The sequence below is a fragment of the Lonchura striata genome, chromosome 2 (genome assembly GCF_046129695.1).
Source record: "Lonchura striata isolate bLonStr1 chromosome 2, bLonStr1.mat, whole genome shotgun sequence".
Lineage (NCBI taxonomy): Eukaryota > Metazoa > Chordata > Aves > Passeriformes > Estrildidae > Lonchura > Lonchura striata.
The window spans coordinates 35,454,525-35,471,444 of record NC_134604.1 but is presented as its reverse complement, the minus strand read 5'-3'; the positions used below and the strand labels follow the sequence as shown (position 1 = coordinate 35,471,444).

Genomic DNA, 16,920 nt, shown 5'->3' with positions numbered 1-16,920 from the left:
ACCTAATTTAAATTACTGAACTACTAGGAAGTAGGGTCAGAAACAATAAACCCTCAAAACACTTTAAAAAATATCTTAGAACTCATGAAGTCACTGGTTATTTGAAAAGTTGTAGGAAGGGGTTTATACTCCATAAGCACAGACAAATTTTCTTGATAAGATACCAGATTGCAACCATCTCCAAATTACACCAAAGACCAGTGAGTCATATTTAAAAACTTATTATGGATCTAGCTTTTTTCCCCATTACTGCTTGGCCTTGTGAAAACTGTGTTAATTCATCTATAGAAGATTTTATAATTAGTCATAGCCAGAAGTAAGAGAATCTAGAACAAGTTTAACTAACACACTTCCAGGCTGGTGCACCAGCACTAGTGGGGTGCATTAGCCTTTGGCCTAATGTGGGAACACAACAAGAACTTTTCATTCTCCAGAAGGTTTTTTGTAGAGGTAAAAGCAGTGCTCAAAAATACTTTAAGATCATCAGGGAAGAAGTTTTATCCCCTTTGTTCCGAAGCATCTGGTACACTACAGTCATGTGAAATTGTCCTTTGGCCACTTTCAGTTTGTACATTTGGACCCCTTCTGCAAATGAAATCTGATTCTTTTTCTGCATGTTAGAAGGGCCCAGATATTTCCCAAAAAGAAGAATAAAACTGGGTCTTAGTTTGATTTTCCACCAGGTTGCCAGGAGTGGCACTTCAGTTATGACAGTGAAACATCCTGCAAAGCTGCTTCTTTATGATCTGTCTTTAGAGTAATAATTAATTTAAAAAGAGAAGTTATTTTTACACCATCCCTGGACGTGTTCAAGGCCTGGCTGAATGGGACTTTCAGCACAGTGGTCTTGTGGAAGGTGTCCCTGCGCATGGCAGGGGGGTTGGAATTAAATGATCTTTAATGACCCTTCCAACTCAAAACATTCTATGATTCTGTGATTGCATTAAAAATTATAAATAGTTTGTGCTTTCTTAATACTGGTTAATGAAAAGTTTCTTAATGGCTTGAAAAATATATTTTTAATTTTTCTTCTTTTACAAGTTTGGCTTTAAAATTTCACAAAAGAATGTATTTACCTGAATTCAAAATGCAGGTTATGTCAGAAAAAATATGTCATTCAAGTTTACTCTAATTCCTGTATTTCATTGCAAACATAATATCTGAAAGCTGCACCATCATTGACATCAGTATAGGATATAAAAATTTTGTAGTGTGACTATGCCAACAAGGACTTGTCAAGGCCAAGGGAAGACAAAGTCAAAGTGAAATGTTCAAGTATTTCAAAGTTACCAGAAAAAAAATAGCCTGGCATTATATGAGTCAAAATGAAATAGAGGAAAGGAAAAGATGAACTAAACATTAAGAGTGACCAAGGTCTGTCTAGGAAATAGAGGGTGAGATTTTAAAGTTCGGAGCCTACAATGTTCAGTCCTTAGCATATAATTGAACTCTTCAAAATCAATCACTAATAAATAATCAAAGCCACAGAATCACATAGCCATAGAATTGCAAACTGAGTTGGAAGTGAGCTGGAAGTGTGTTCTATTGTCCTACTCATTCTCAAAGTAGACCTTGAAAGCTGAAGCAGATGTCTTAGGGTCCTTATTATTTTAGAAATAATTTCAGATCCTTATTATTTTAGAAAATTTTAGAAGGAACTTTTTGAAAAAATTTAAATGCAGAAGTTCTGTGGAGTTTAAGCAGAATATCCATTTAAGCTAAGAAAATCACAATTCTTTTCACGGTGCTTCTAAGCAAAATGAAAGAATCTCATTATTGGAAACTTAGTATCATGAGTTAAACTGCATATTTCTGAAGGTGCAGAGGCTTTCAGGGGTCACTACAAGAAATAGAAAGCCTTGGATTACAGGGCAGAAATTAAGTATGAGGTGTATTTTGCTTGCAACTGAAAAGTTTAAAGGCCTAACTGAGAAAAGGTTTATTTGTCAAAAAAAAAAAACCAACACTTTAATTTTCAATTTCTTATCTCCAAAGTGAGATATAACTCTTCTTGGTGTAGCTCTCATGATATTCCACGTAAGTTTACTTCAGAAGCACAGACTCATTAATGCTGGAAAAGACCTCCAAGATCATCAAGTCCAACCTTCAGCTGAATATTGCCCAGACCACTGAACCACATAGCAAAGACTCATGTCAAGTCATTTTTTGAACTCTTCCAGGGATGGTGACAACCACTTCCCTGGGTATCCTGTTGCAATGCTTAAATATAGAACTTTTTAAGTATAAACTGTTTCAGTAAAGAAATTTTTTTAAATATCTGTCTGAACCTCCCCTGGGAACAACCTGAGAACATTTTCCTTGTCCTATCACTAATTGCCTGGAAAAAGAGTCCAACCCCTACCCTGACACAACCTGTTTTCCAGCAGCTGTAGACAGCAACTATATGTAACTACACAATCACAAAATCCCAAATGTTTCAAGTAAGGAAGTTACAATGGAGGTAAGTGGGCTCTAGCGCCATCCAGAGAAAATTCACATTAAAAAAAAAAGTAATAAAAATAGATAAACACTATGTGGGGGAAAAACAAAACCAAAACACCTCTCAAGGAGGTGAAGAAGAGTCTAATATTGCAAGCTGACCACATGGACAGGTCTATGAAAAAAAGGAAATGCTGTAATTAACTATAACTCGTACTGTCTGGAGATAAGAAATAAATTTCCTCTCCTTTAAAATGGCTGACTTCTTTACACCATCCTTCACCCAATAAATATTTCCCTGTTTCTGTGAGACAGACATTATAGGAACCCCACAATGGTCTCTATGGATGTGTTTGCCTCCTGAGGAAAATACAGAGCATATTCAGCAGCGCAGTGAGGTTAAGGTTTACTCCAAGGGTTAGCAGATGGTCAGGACAACACATTGTCTCTAAAAGAGGCTATGGGAAATTAGGCTGCCACAAATATTCAGCACTTTTGGCTTTGTTTTCCAAGAAAGCTGGAAGTGCTTTCAGCAACTGCACAGCTATGCAGGCACCTCTTGGAGACCTCAGAATTTGCAGGGGTTTATAAAGAAGTGAGTGTTAGCCTGAAGCCACCATCACTTCAGGAAACAGTTATAGACAAGTGATCAAAGCTTAGCCAAATGTGAGCTAAAAAACGTGAAACAAATCCCCCAACCTCCCCAGATTTTAAAGTTTATATAATGGAAATGACAACTGACCCAGCACCACAGAGTACAATATCATTAACAAGAGACTTGTCTGAAAAACATCAATGCTGCCTGGGGAAACAATGTAGGTCACAGCATCAATTAAAGGCAGAACAAACTCTACACTGCTTCCATAACATTTAACCCCAAATTATTTTGTTACTGTAAATTAAACAATGCATTGCTGCATTACATAACAGAAGTGAAAAAAGGCAAGAAAAACTTGTTTGAAAACTTATTTCAAGCTCCAGCACACACTTTACCCAATATCGGCAAGCAATATGGAATACTGATGCTACCCAGTATTTTCCTTAGCTTTGTGGAGCAAAATTACTATCTGTATATTCAGTTCTATTTTACATAATCTGAATATTAATATTAGACCTTTGCAGGAAAGCATGTGAGATTTACTTAATTGACCATCAGTTTACCTTTAACGCTAACTGCAAAGGTGATACAAGATTTTTTTAAATCCTAAGATTCAGTTTTGAAGCTATAGTGAACACGCTTCTATGTGGAAGAGTGGAATATAGAAACAAATCACTTCATGTAAAATGTGTTTGCAGGGTCACTACATATATTTTACCTAACTACTATTATTAATTAATAATTTTCTAATACTATATAAAAGATGACTGTCAACATAAGCCACACATACAAAAATTTAAGGACATTCACTTTTAAAGAATTGTCCACAGGTAATGTCGTATTTTTTAAGATCAATAAATTCCTGTTTCTTAACAACAAAGACAATTTTCAGCAGAATTCAAGCTAAAAGAAAGATCTTTGCAATAAGGCCTCTCAAGTGTTGCTGACCTTTATGTTTGTTCATGTGGAAATATTGAGCAATGTCTTGGATGCAATTAAACCTTTGAAGTTCTATTATCTACTTGAATAGGAGGTGATGCAAATTCTTCTCAGCTTGTGAGAATGAAAGGGCAACTACACAGCATTGATAAGTTGGACTGCCTGAGCAGTATTTAACAAGGTTCATGAGAGACCGCAAGGGAACATCAACTGACACAATAAAACAAATAAACAAAGGGAAAAGAAATTTATCAAGTGCACCTCCATCTCTTCTACTACTCATGAGTAATACCAAATAATGAAAACGCACTGCAGGCAAAATTGAGACTTCCTGATGTCCATGCAGTACTTCCAGCTCAAAAAATTCTTCACAGAGAAATAATTCTATAGGGGTATATCGGCAAGAGAAGAGACTCATTGCTGAAAACTTAGCAATGGAAAAAGATAAATAGCTATGCTAGTTAATAAGTATGTCTCTTGGTAGAATACGAAGGAAGTAGATTTGTGTATCAGAGAAATTCCATTTTAATAGAACTAGGTCTTAAGATTCAAACTGCCTATGTTCTCATCTACATTTCCAAATTCCAATAAGAGGTACAAAAGCTCAGTTCCCTTTTCCCTGGTGAAATGTTGAGATTATGCAAAGAATACCAAATTTTAATTAGCCTATTACCTATAGCCATAACATCTCAGTGCCAGTGTTAAGGACTGCAATTCCATCGTCAAAGGCTTTAAGGAAATCCAGAATGAAAAAGAAGCAGACAGGCGTTAGAGAGTTTCCAATTTGAGTAAAACAGGAGATAACAGGCACCTGTTCTTCAACAGCTCTCATCAGGATTTCACCAGAGTTTTAGATGCATCATTACTGAGACAGTGAATTTCTTTTAGACATTAAAACAAAGGCAGACGTTGCTGGTGAATTGAGCAAAAAACATTAAAATGTTTTTCAAAGGCTTTACAATTGAATAATAGACCCTTCCATCCTTGCCTAATTGCAGAGAGTCACTTTTTCCCAGGGAATGATATAAGGTAAGTAAGGTGGGGAATAAGTGAAAACAATTTCTTTTAGGTGCAAGTCAAAGCAGGAAGCTTGAAAATACATGCTATAATGGGTATAGGTGTGGCTGGGGGCAGGGGGACAAAACAAAGCTTATTTTACATATACCTTCTCTAGGACTTGATAACTGCACCTATGGATTTGTAGGCTAGGGGTCTCTGTTTCTTTTTACTCCCAAGTGTTCTAGTGTTATCAGATGAGAACATATCATTCACTGCTCTCAGAATATATGTACTGGTAGTGCAGTAATGAATTAGGTCTATGTCAAAGAGAAAGAAAAGGTCTAATGACTCTTCAGCCACTACTACACTTCTCAAAGCCCTTCGTAAAAGAAAGGAAAATGCTATTACTCTTTCACAGGTAGGAAAGCAAAGGGAAAGAGACTGAAGCAAGCTGCCCAAGATGACTCAAGAGGAGTTGAAAAAAACAGATCGTATGTCTAGAACTTCATTTTAAAGATCACCCAATCTCCAACCATTTATACAAAATATGACTGAGATGTAGATGGTAGACAGCACTGCAAAACACCAAGCCCTCTCAACCAAACCTTGCTGTTTTAGTGAAAATTTCACAACTCTGGGTTAAAAATCAGTGAAGGAAAATTAATTCAGAAGTTCATGATCTAGAAGAATTCAAATTTTATCCTCTACACATATAGGCCAGGAGGTGGGTGTACTCAGCTTTTTTAATGAATTAAAATGGAAAGAAGTGGGAAGGAAGAAAAAAGAAATAAATGCTTTCATTAGGGCAAGTAATACATCTCCACGTTTCTCCATTTGAACTACTGACTGGGGAAGAAGGTGATAAAATCCATTAGTTCTATGAGTTTAATCTCCCTAAGCAATACCATCTAACTCCACCTTCCCATGTAGAAATTTTTTTCTGACTCAGGACCTCAAAGGCACCTCAAAGATGTGGAGTTTAAGGCACAAAGCACCATTGGATCATTGGGAACTAATGCACTGCCATATTTAATACTGACAATAGCTTGTATTAAACACAAGCACACATACCTATTTCAGGAAAACACCTAATCCTGGAAACAAAACAAGACTGAGATTACTGCTTTCCTTAATGGTTTGTCCTCTGTTCTCACTTTTCAAAACATCTGCCCAGCCTTAGTTTACTCTTACCCTGGTACACATTCAGGTTTGCTCTGCTACTGTGAAGAATCCTCTTATTCCCAGTGATCCCACAGGAATATGCTGTCATGTCTCTCTCTGGAAGGATTTTTTTTCCACTCTAGTCCTTCTTCTTTCTTTTCATACTTATTTATTATCTTTATAAATTACAGATGCTAAAACCTGGTACAGTATTTCCTTCCACAGTCTCACTGTTGCACAGACGAATAAAACCACCTCCTTGCTCTTAATTTTTACATTCAAGTTAAAAATATAAGCCCCACTGAGCTGTCTGTTCTTTCCTCTGGAACAATCCTAGCATCACTTCTGTCAGCTGTAGGTGTCCCCATGTGTGTATGTAAGGCTGCCATTGCTTCCTTCTGGCTGTAAAATACTTATCTTCTAGAGACAATTTTGACAATTTTGTTTGAATGACCTCTGTTTGCAGGCTAGACTGTAACTGGATTGCACTGTTTGCTGTGTCCCCCTCTTTTCCCCAGTGTTTCAATCATCACATTAGTTTTAAATTCTAACATCCAAGTATTTGTGCAGCATTTGAAAGGATTTGTGAAAATATTGAAATATGTTGTCCATACCCAATTCTAAACTGTGGAAAGCTGTGGAGAGAGACTTTAAAAGAGGATGCAGTTGACAGGACAAAGGGGAATGGCTTCAAACTGAAAGAGAACAGGTTTAGATTGGATATTAGGAAGAAATTCTTTACTGTGGGGGTGGTGAGGCACTGGCACAGGTTGCCCAGAGAAGCTGTGGATGCCCCATCCCTGGAACTATTCAAGGTCAGTTTGGATGGGACTCTGAGCAACCTGGTCCAGTGGAAGGTGTCTCTGCCCAGAGCCAGGGAGTTGGAACTAGATCATCTCTAAAGTCTTTTCCAACCCAGCCATTCTATGATTCTGTTTATTGATTCTATGACCCCTCAAAATTTCTGTGTAAGGGTCATTTCTCATTGATTAATGTTTGAGATGTCAATCTTCAAGAAATATTACTTTTATAAAGTATACTATTATTTATACCAGATGAAATACAAAATTAAATTAAATGCTTTACAAAAGCCTAAATAACACATAGGAACATTTGACAAGTAAATTCACATTCTGAAATGAAATTTATCTACCATAACTGATTTTCTTTAAAACTACGCTGACGTCCATTAATTTCTTCCTACTGCTAATTTTTTTTCTTAGGCTTGCTTTTTTAGATAAATTCTCCTTAACCAATCCAATATTTTTACCAGAGCTGAAAGAGAACTAGCCTGCTCTGCAGCATTAGTTGCAAAAAAGGTGAAAATAATAGCACAACACATTCCAGAACTTTAAAAATTCTCCAACATCTTTTCAGACTCCTTTTTTAAGGTTCATAGGTTAAAGTTATCAAGTAATGAGCCTTCTGCTTTACTTATTTTATCACTGGCAGATGTTGTTAACATGCTTTGAAAGACTCAGTGCTGTTTATATAGTAGGGACACTGGATCTCCTACCACCATATGGGATTGCTAGGGAGCAAAAAACACTTCCCTCCTACTGTGTGCCACTCAGTATTGGAAGAGGTATCAGAGCTTTTGTTCATCTTTGCATGAATAAACGACACACTTAATTAAAAAGTGACTGACTGGCATAATTTCTTGTTTTTGGCATTACAAAAAAGTAGAACTAATTAGTTAATGCACATACAAAATAAACTAAGAAATTAGAAGAAATAAGCTTTGTCAGACTTTTCTTGAAATCTTAGGAGGTAGAAATTGTGTCCAGAATTGAATTTCCAGACATATACTGCCCATTATGCTTGCCACTGAATTCATCCTAGGTTACCACCTTAATCATTACATATTTTTGGCCCTTACATGAAGGAAAACTACCTAGACATCCTAAGCCATTATGAATTGATGTCCAGCTGGCAGAGAGCTGTGCAAGATTGCTCAGAATGCTCATCTGTCCTATTTATCCCAGAGTCTTGTTAACCCTGGATAACAAAGGACACCAATTTGGACATCAACAATATATCACTTCAGACTATTTTTACCAGAAATATCCCATTAGTGTGCATTATCTTCATATCTTAATCAGTCTTCTTTTCCTCCTGAGACTGCAAAGGACCCAGCTGGCCAACAGCCAGAATATCAAGTATCTCACACACCTATTATCATAATGGCAGAAGGTCATACACTGACAACTGAGCACACAAATGCAACATAAACTAAACTGAGTATTTTGATAACAGAAATTTATGGAGGTTACTATTCTGGTGCAATAGTGACACTTGTACTTTTATTTGATTTGGAGGGGTTTTTTTGTACTTCTGGTTTCAATGACAACTCCTCTATTGGGAAAGTTCTTTGATTAAAAAACAAACAAGCAAACAAACCCAAAAAATGCCCCACACTAAATCAAACTTCAACAATGCTTTTTCTGTCAGGCATGCCAGGTCTGCAAATATGCTTAGTCTTTCTGTCCTACATCCTGGTTTGGTCCTGCCCATTACATCTCAGAGACTGATTGTGTCTCTGCCAGACTAACAGGCAATAAAAAGAAATTTCAAGAAGATAAATGTGAATTTTTTCTGACCGCTTGAGATACCAAAGTCAAGGTATTTACATCTAAATTATTTGACCACAAGGATGTCCAGACAACAGAGAGGCAAAATTATTTCTACGGCACAATCCCCCTCCATCTAAAGGAGCCATCCAAATCAGGTTAGAGGAACTGTGATCAGGACAGGTCTCTCCACTGACTACCATGGCAATATCATTGACTTCCTCAAATGTAAAAAGTCAACTTGAGCCACATCGTTTTCCTAATAGCTCACACTGTTTTCAGTTTGCTCACTATGTAGCTGAGGCTTCTTGCATGCCACAGCATCTTGGAAAATATTTAAACATTTGCAAAATACATTTTTTTTTTTTAACTTGAAATGGGCTCTTTTCGGTGCAGGGAAGCATTGGTGGAGAAAAACTAGCAAAACTATGAAGCAGCAATTCAGAAACTATTTGCTTTCCTCACTTACTTCTCACAGCCAACTTCACTACTCTCACCTGTGTATTAGTCCATTCCATTTCAGGAAAAGGTCCCAGCTGAAGGCCTCTACCTGTGGGATTTTCTTCCTCCTGGCCTTTCTGGAAGTACATAGAGACATCTACTCAGGACATGTTCCAAACTCAGATTTTTCATTGTCTTTGCATATGGTGTTTAGTTGTGTAAGTTTGCTTCCCAGGTTTTTTTGTGGGGAGTGGGTTCATTTATTCCCTTGAAGCTGTAAATTGGTGTTAATACACTCTGAATTGCCCAGAGGCTTTATACCAAAAATAAATTGCCATTATATTATATAGTATTAAAAATGTGAGTGCATATTATTGATTATTAGTATCTCTGGATTAGCTATTTATCACTGAAAGAAGAACAAGCAAGTTATATATATTTTATAAGAATTAACACTCTATTACTCTATTATTCCTCTATTTAGGCTAATTTTTAGTATGCAACATCTACCAATCTCTAGTAACTATTAGCAAATTAAGCAAGAAGGCTATAAAGAATAAATAAACATTCTCTTGACAGTCCACCTCTTTCTAGCTAAAATTAGAAATAACCCTGTTGCTTCTAAATTTTAAAATCCACTCTAATTATCACTATGAATTTATGAAGTTTAACAGTAGGCGGTTATATATTTGCTTTTAATGAATGTCAGGTTTGCCATTTTTTTTTGTGAAACAGAAAATCTGTAATGAATTCGGTCTCCCACATAGGCATGAGTCAATGCCATTGTAGAAAACACATGAGTTCTTAACAAACAACAACAATATGGAAGAGCCCTACCAGTAAGAAGACACATAAGGCAAGAATCTCAGTTTTTGTTGATAGCAAAACTACCATATCTGTAGCTATGCATCAACAGCATTTTTACACAATGTTTAATAAACAGAGGACTGAAAAGAATTTCTATAAAGGCCATATTCATTACAATGTTTATGCAATGCTGATCATCACATTTTACTGGGTTACTTGAGAGACTTTTTGTTTCTATTTTAATAACTACAATTTTTAAAAAGAATAAAAATCATGCATCACTTTTGGTGTGAAAGGAAATAAAGATCACCTTGTTCCAAAATCCCCTGCCATGGGCAGGGACACCTTCCACTAGGCCAGGTTCCTCAAAGGTGCATCCAACCTGGACTTGAACACTTTCAGGAATGGGGCATCTACAGCTTCCCTGAGCAACATGTCCCAGTGCCTCACCACCCTCACAGTGAAGAAATTTTTTTGAATTTTCTAAACCTGCCTTCTGACAGTTTGAAGACATTTCCCCTTGTTCTGTCAGTACACAGTGACAGACTTGCAAAATGTCCCTCTCCAGCCTTCTTCTAAACCACCTTTGCATATAAACCCACTACTTTTTTGTATAAGAGGTAACACTTTTTCACTCTCACCTGCAAGATTAAGTCTTTTTTAACATCAAGTATAAAACACAGCTAGTATAAAACCACTAGGCTAAGTCTTTCAGGGAAGTCTCAAAAGTCTGTTGCTATAAAGAATGACTAATAATAGTCAAAAAGCTCAGGGTATAACACTTTTCAGTATATAGTCTAAGGAAAGGGGACTTCTGGCTCTGCTTAAAAAGATTAATGCTGTCATACAGCAATATTTTTAAGAATTGAAGCTTATATTGATGCTGTCAGTCTGCAGGCATCTAGCTGTGTCAGCTAGGAGCAGAGTCCTTTGAGACATGGGAAAATACTGAGAATGGTTTCAGGCTTAAATTCTCTGAGTCACTCTGGAGGGTGCATTCCCACCTCAGTGAAGTAGGATGAACATATCTGAATATTCAGTTGAGCTTACACAGAGATAATTTTTACATTAAAAAAAATCTAGAGTAACTTCTTTTACAGTGTAATGGGCAGCTGTGGATTCCCCAGTATCAGCACCAAGCTCACCAGGAACAACCATAAGGCATTTTATGGGCAAGTCCACTGGAGCTGATGCACTTTGACCACAGTAAGCTTCTGTGTACATGCATTTGGTTCTGCAGACTTTTGAGAAATGTGTAGTACCTTAAACACAGATAGAAGAAATGCACACAGAGTAGTAAGCACATCCCTGCCAGAGAAAACATCAAAATCAAAAATACAGACTAAGGAGCACCTCTGTTGAGATCATAGGTGAAAGTTAGGTAAGGAGGAGCCAAGAGTGAGGTTCTGTTGCAAAATGGCCTTCATTCAAGATAAGAAGAATTGCTATGTATAAGGACAAGGATTATAACTGCTGTGCTGTAATCATTGATGATGAGACACCAGAACAACTGTATCATTTTGGGGCATTTTGTTTTAAGACAAGCACTCAAAAAGCCAAAGAAAATCTGCAGAAGAGGAATGTCACAACCCAGGCAAGACTGAAAACAGGGTATTACATAGATCCCTATGTAATAAGTGATCAGTTGTTTCCAACTGAGAGAGAAACCAGAGAAATCACTCCAAATTTGCTGCTATGAAAAAAACCTTTAAGTGCTATGGTGCTGAAACATGGAAATTCTCCAGTCCTTTCCATATCCTACAGGCTTTGACTGCATGAGATGTTTATTCCCTCATAATTTCAGCAACTTTAATTTGAAATCAGATGATTACTTAAGAAGCTAAAAGCAAAAGGCATATTCTTCTGTGCTAAGTTAAAATAAAATAAATACATACTTGCTTCCAAGGTAAAATTTTACAATGCCACTAGTGAATGTAGTGGTTGTAGAAATGTAATCCTCTTCATAAAAAACACCTTTTGAATAAACTCTACTCAAATGCAGGTAAGGTACCATTTAAAACAGAATTCTTCAAAAGCATCAAAATGTGAGCTATAAATGTGGCAACCCTAAAGGTGAGACTGAGTTTCCCAAACAGAGCTGTCTTAAGTCATCAGATGCATTATGGTATTGTTTTGTCTCCAGCTGCTTCTTCAAAGAGGAATGGGCTTATTTCTATAATTTCTGACAGCCATATGCACACCTCAGATCTTACAGGACATTTAAAATAGGACTATATGCCTATCTTAGACAGCTGAATCTCACCCCAAAAAGCCTTTTTTTTATTTAAAGGAAGTAATTTCTAACAGACATTGTTATTCACACAAACTGTTATTAAATGCCAATATATAGTTAAAAAAATTGGGGGGGGCTATTGCATAGAAAATCTAAATCACCTGCTCTTCAACTAAAAATAAAAAAATAAAATTCAAGTTTACTAAATTTTAAGACCTATGGTAAATCCAAAAATCCAAAATCCAATAAAAATTTTATACGAGACCTAGAGCCAAATGAGTTTCAGTGTTGAAATACAGCCCAACAAATATTACCTTCATAGAAGAACATCATGCAGTGCTATAAAGTCATTCATGCCAATAAAAAAATGAGTATCATAAAGTTTTCTGTTTAAAAATGTCTTCAAAAAGAGATCTCATTAAAATTTACATAGTTCCTGCTAATCAGATGTAGAGGCCATTGAAGTCCTGCTATGCAAAGTAACAGTAATAAAATATGAATATAGGGAGAAGAAATGTGCAAGGAAAATGGTGACAGTATTTCTAAATTTAGCCACAAAAAATTGTTGCACTGACAGGAACTTCACTATACTGAACGGTATCTGCAATCACAGTGCTAAGGTCAAGTCTGTTCCTCATGCCAGTGATATAACTACTACAGATGAATTACACAGAATTGAGCATGAGGGGATGAAATTCCATTGCTATTAAACTAAAAATTTGATTTATGTCAGACAATAATAGAAAAGCAAGTTTTAATGAAAAGCTCAAAAATATATAGGAGGCTACAAATTTCTTTTAAAATTTGAGTTATTCTTTTTATCAATTTACAACAGAATAATGAACAGCTGATAGCACATTGGAGACAAGTCCAAAAATACTTTTAAAACAGGCTTGTGAATGAAATTAAAATTCAGGAGCAGCAGATGGGTTTAACTGCTGTTAAATGTGGAGTGGTTTCCAAGAACATGTTGTATGTAATAATAAATAGCCAGAGACATATAGTTTCCCCAGCAGCTTAAATCCTGAGCATACAAGCTAAGTGAGGGCTTTCCAGCTTTGGCTCACTGCAACAGCCTTACATTTTTTACCCTTGTCTACAGCAGGAAAAATGCTTGTTATTAACAATGTGTGCCAGTGATGAGTGCAATTACAGCAGCACTGAGCACAGTTTCACAGGCAGGCAGGTTTAACATAGGCTTTCTGAAACAAGAATAGTTTTTGGCTCTGCTTGCAGGTTAATCACATTCAGCACCAGGGTATCCATTCTCACAGTGGATAATTACGCCAGTGTACCCAGTGCCTCAGTTTGTGCATATGTTTTACATAATAAACATGTTAGAAATTGCCTCCCCTTCCAATTCTTGATCTAAATGTGGGCAGTGGGATGATGTACTGCATCTAGGATTTCTGCAGTCATGCTCTACCTCCACATCTCATGCCCTCTTGGATTTAAGAAAAAGTGAAGTCCCAGAGGTCCAGGATAACAGGCAGCAACTTCTTTGTCTGTACTTCAACCAGTTCTGGATTCATCCCCTAATCCATCAAAAAGTGGCTTTATTAAGTGACAGTTATGATTAGGTTAAAGCTTCTACACTTGCTACCATGTATTATTATACTTGACTGACACAAATACTTGGGACACAGAATGAAACTGGAGCTTTGAAACTCAGTGATACACAGAGGCACAGACAAAGAAGAGTTCAAAAGAATCAGTGCAACTGGCAGAGGATAGAAATCTACATCGGGATCAAACTCAGGAGAAAATCACTGCCCCTGTCTCCTGCTAATCCAATTGCATCTGTAACAACAAAAGATTTGTGAGGAACTGTGGAAAAGAGCATCACTGGATTCAAGGAAGCCTCTGGAGTTCAGAGCAGACCTAGGCTATAATATACTTGTGTTCCTGCTTAGATGCACCAAGGATGATTCTGGTTAGCTATTCCATAATACCAGTATCTGCTTGATTCTGTCTTGGATGAACCGAAGGGAAGTGATTATTAGGGGAACAAATAATAGAAAAGAAAGGTGAGATACCAAATGAAAGAGCTATATTAGAAAAGAGATGTCAGGCCTTCATGTGGGTACCAATTATAAACTTACACTGTTGCTAACCTACAACTTTTCACTGCTGCTCTAGAAAATCATGATTTACATAATTTCATTGCAGAAAGTACCTCTTTTTCCAACTAGTTCTTTCCATAGGAAAAGAAAAATACTATTGAAAAACCACTTCTCTTTAATCCTAGGACTATACTTCATTCATGAAATGGATAAATTAAATTGGTCCACTGATGTGCATGTGACATTCAGGGACTACTTTCCCAGGGATCTTCTGAGAAATTTTTTGATCCCTTGTCTGATACCTACTGAGAGGCTTAGAAATGAAATTGCTCTATTGTTTGCAGACTTCAGCCATTAAAATAACAGTCCCCAGAGCATGCCTTTTATTCCAATCCAAATATAAATGGTCAGAAAACATAACATGTGTAAGGTAACATAATTTTGGTCACTAACAAGTATCCTTACTAGAGGTTGTTTGGCGATTTCCAGAGCATGGCTCCTGTCCAACACATCTCAACTGAAACATCCGTAGTGTTGCTGTCGAATGCAAACACAGTTGTTTTTTGTGCTCCCTGTTCAAGCTGCATCCTGTTCTGGTTGGTTGGACCTGCTTCAATGCTGCATCACTACTACTTCTGGATATGACTGGCTCACCCAAAAAAAGGAGGCTGAGGAACATGCTCAAGCCTGCACCCTCATCATCTTCACTGTTAGATGTTACATGAAGTCCTCACTGTTTTGTGCAATTCCAGCTGGCTCCTTCCAGGTAAAAACTTCTCTAAGAGGCAGACTTATGTAGTGCGGACATGAGTAAGCACCTTCCGTTCCACAGTGTAGACACAACCACTTTCTCCTACCAGAGGTGCACAATACCATTACCTTGAAGTACAAGTACCCAGGAATTCCAAATATATTATGTATTTTTCTTTTCCCATTTCTTTTCCCATGATTTTAGGGGTGGTTACTGGCAAGGCAAATGCATGTGTTGACAGGTTTCTTTTAATCAGAGCTAACAGCAACATTTTCTTCACTGGAGGCACACTGGAATTTGAAAGTGGTGACTGTGGAGCAACGGTTGTTCTGAAGGGGTTTTGTATGTTGTTTTGACCAGCCATTTAGCCAGGGAATTATGGGGATAAGAGATTACATGATTAGAACTAATCTTCATTGAAAAGTACTTAAACACACTCAGCAAACTATGGTCTGTTCTCAGCTATTACTCAGCCATTTGTACTACTACCACAGAAATGGATTATATACATGAGCTCCTCTTTCACAGAAGCATTTTCTGACATAGGATAATTATCAAGCACAAACATATGGGATTGTAGGGCTTTTCTTTGCCCTGAAAATATAAACAAATAAAGGCCTGGGTTTTTTTCTGGAGAGCTGGTTTTTTTTCTTTTTTCCAACAACCATCATGAGCCTCTTTTGCATATTATAAGATGGTGTATTCTGCAAGACATTAATCACCAATACCGAAGCAAATTCAATGTGTTTTGCACTTGCTCTCATGGGTTTGTCCCTCTAAGTGACCCATCATTTTATTATATTTTTTCTGTAACATTTTGGATATGATTGTAATGTTCAAATCCTATCTGCTCCAGATACATTTTCCAAAAGTGGTGATAAGTGTTAAATATGTGCCACTGCCAAATGTAGTCATTTTCCAGTGTCTTACCTTGTATCTGCTCTGGCAGCCTCTGTGCATGTCTCCTTTGAGACCAGACTGGTTACTAAATTCCAGTTATTAGGAAACAAATTTAGGCTTAGGAAAATTTTTTCTACTAAAGCTTTGTCAATTGCATGAATGATTATGTCCACAAACAGCAGCTTTCTTACAGATTTATATGCAGTTTGTGAGTCATAAATTTCACAAACAACAAAAAGGTTTTATTTGTGAAAAAGTGAGGATTTCCGAAAGCATCAGTTTGTGTTCAGTACTAGTTTAAATTAATTTCCCAGGAATAGGGGCATGAGATACTTGCATCCACAATCTAAAGTCTTCTTTATTACAGCCAATAGTTTGGTCCTTATCACCTGTACTGCCAAAGCCTTCTTCAGGCTTCACAGAGTAGAATAAGAGGATTGAAAGAAATTTAGCATTTCAATTCTGAACAAAAGAAGTGAAATAAGAACCTCTAATTCTCTCAGTTTCCCAAACTCTGTAGTAAGACTAAAACATAAATGTTCCTCTGTTGCTCTCCCCTCAAAGAAACCACGTGCATTGAGACACAGGTGTCAGCATGGATCAATGAGATGGAGTACCAGTACCCCCAAAAAGCAAATATATTGTAAACCAGAAATAGTTCAGCTTTGACCCACCACCCACTTTGTTCCAGAGAGCATCTGGTGACAGCTTGCTAATCTTTCTTGGTCCTACTGCCTATGAAGATATCACAGATGTGCTTCCTGGGAAAATATTTTGGTTGTCCAGCACAACTCAAATGATAACAATAAGAAAAAAATATTCCAGGGGTGGAAAAAGCATTAATGTAATGTTTTTTTAAAGTATCTATTGATATATCAAGCTCATAAAATTATCTAGCACAAATTTTGACTGGAACGTGTTTCTCTTCTTTTTGTTCTTACCAAAGCTAATAACTTTGTTTGCTCTGACAGTCCTTAGGAAAAGGATAATTTACTGAAATGTGTGAATGGGAGACTGGT

At 36.9% G+C, this 16,920-nt stretch overlaps 1 protein-coding gene across 22 annotated transcripts in view; it reads right to left on the bottom strand.

Moving 5' to 3' along the window:
- The window catches only part of DLG2 (discs large MAGUK scaffold protein 2), a 989,662-nt gene that overhangs the window by 587,154 nt on the left and 385,588 nt on the right, over positions 1-16,920 (bottom strand). For 13 of the 22 annotated variants that reach the window (XM_031505123.2, XM_031505124.2, XM_031505125.2 and 10 more), the window contains one exon: positions 9,204-9,284. The exons of the other annotated variants lie outside the window; for them this stretch is intronic. In XM_031505123.2, the coding sequence (XP_031360983.1) occupies positions 9,204-9,284 (81 nt within the window). The remainder of the gene's footprint in view (positions 1-9,203; positions 9,285-16,920) is intronic. 22 annotated transcript variants of the gene reach the window in all.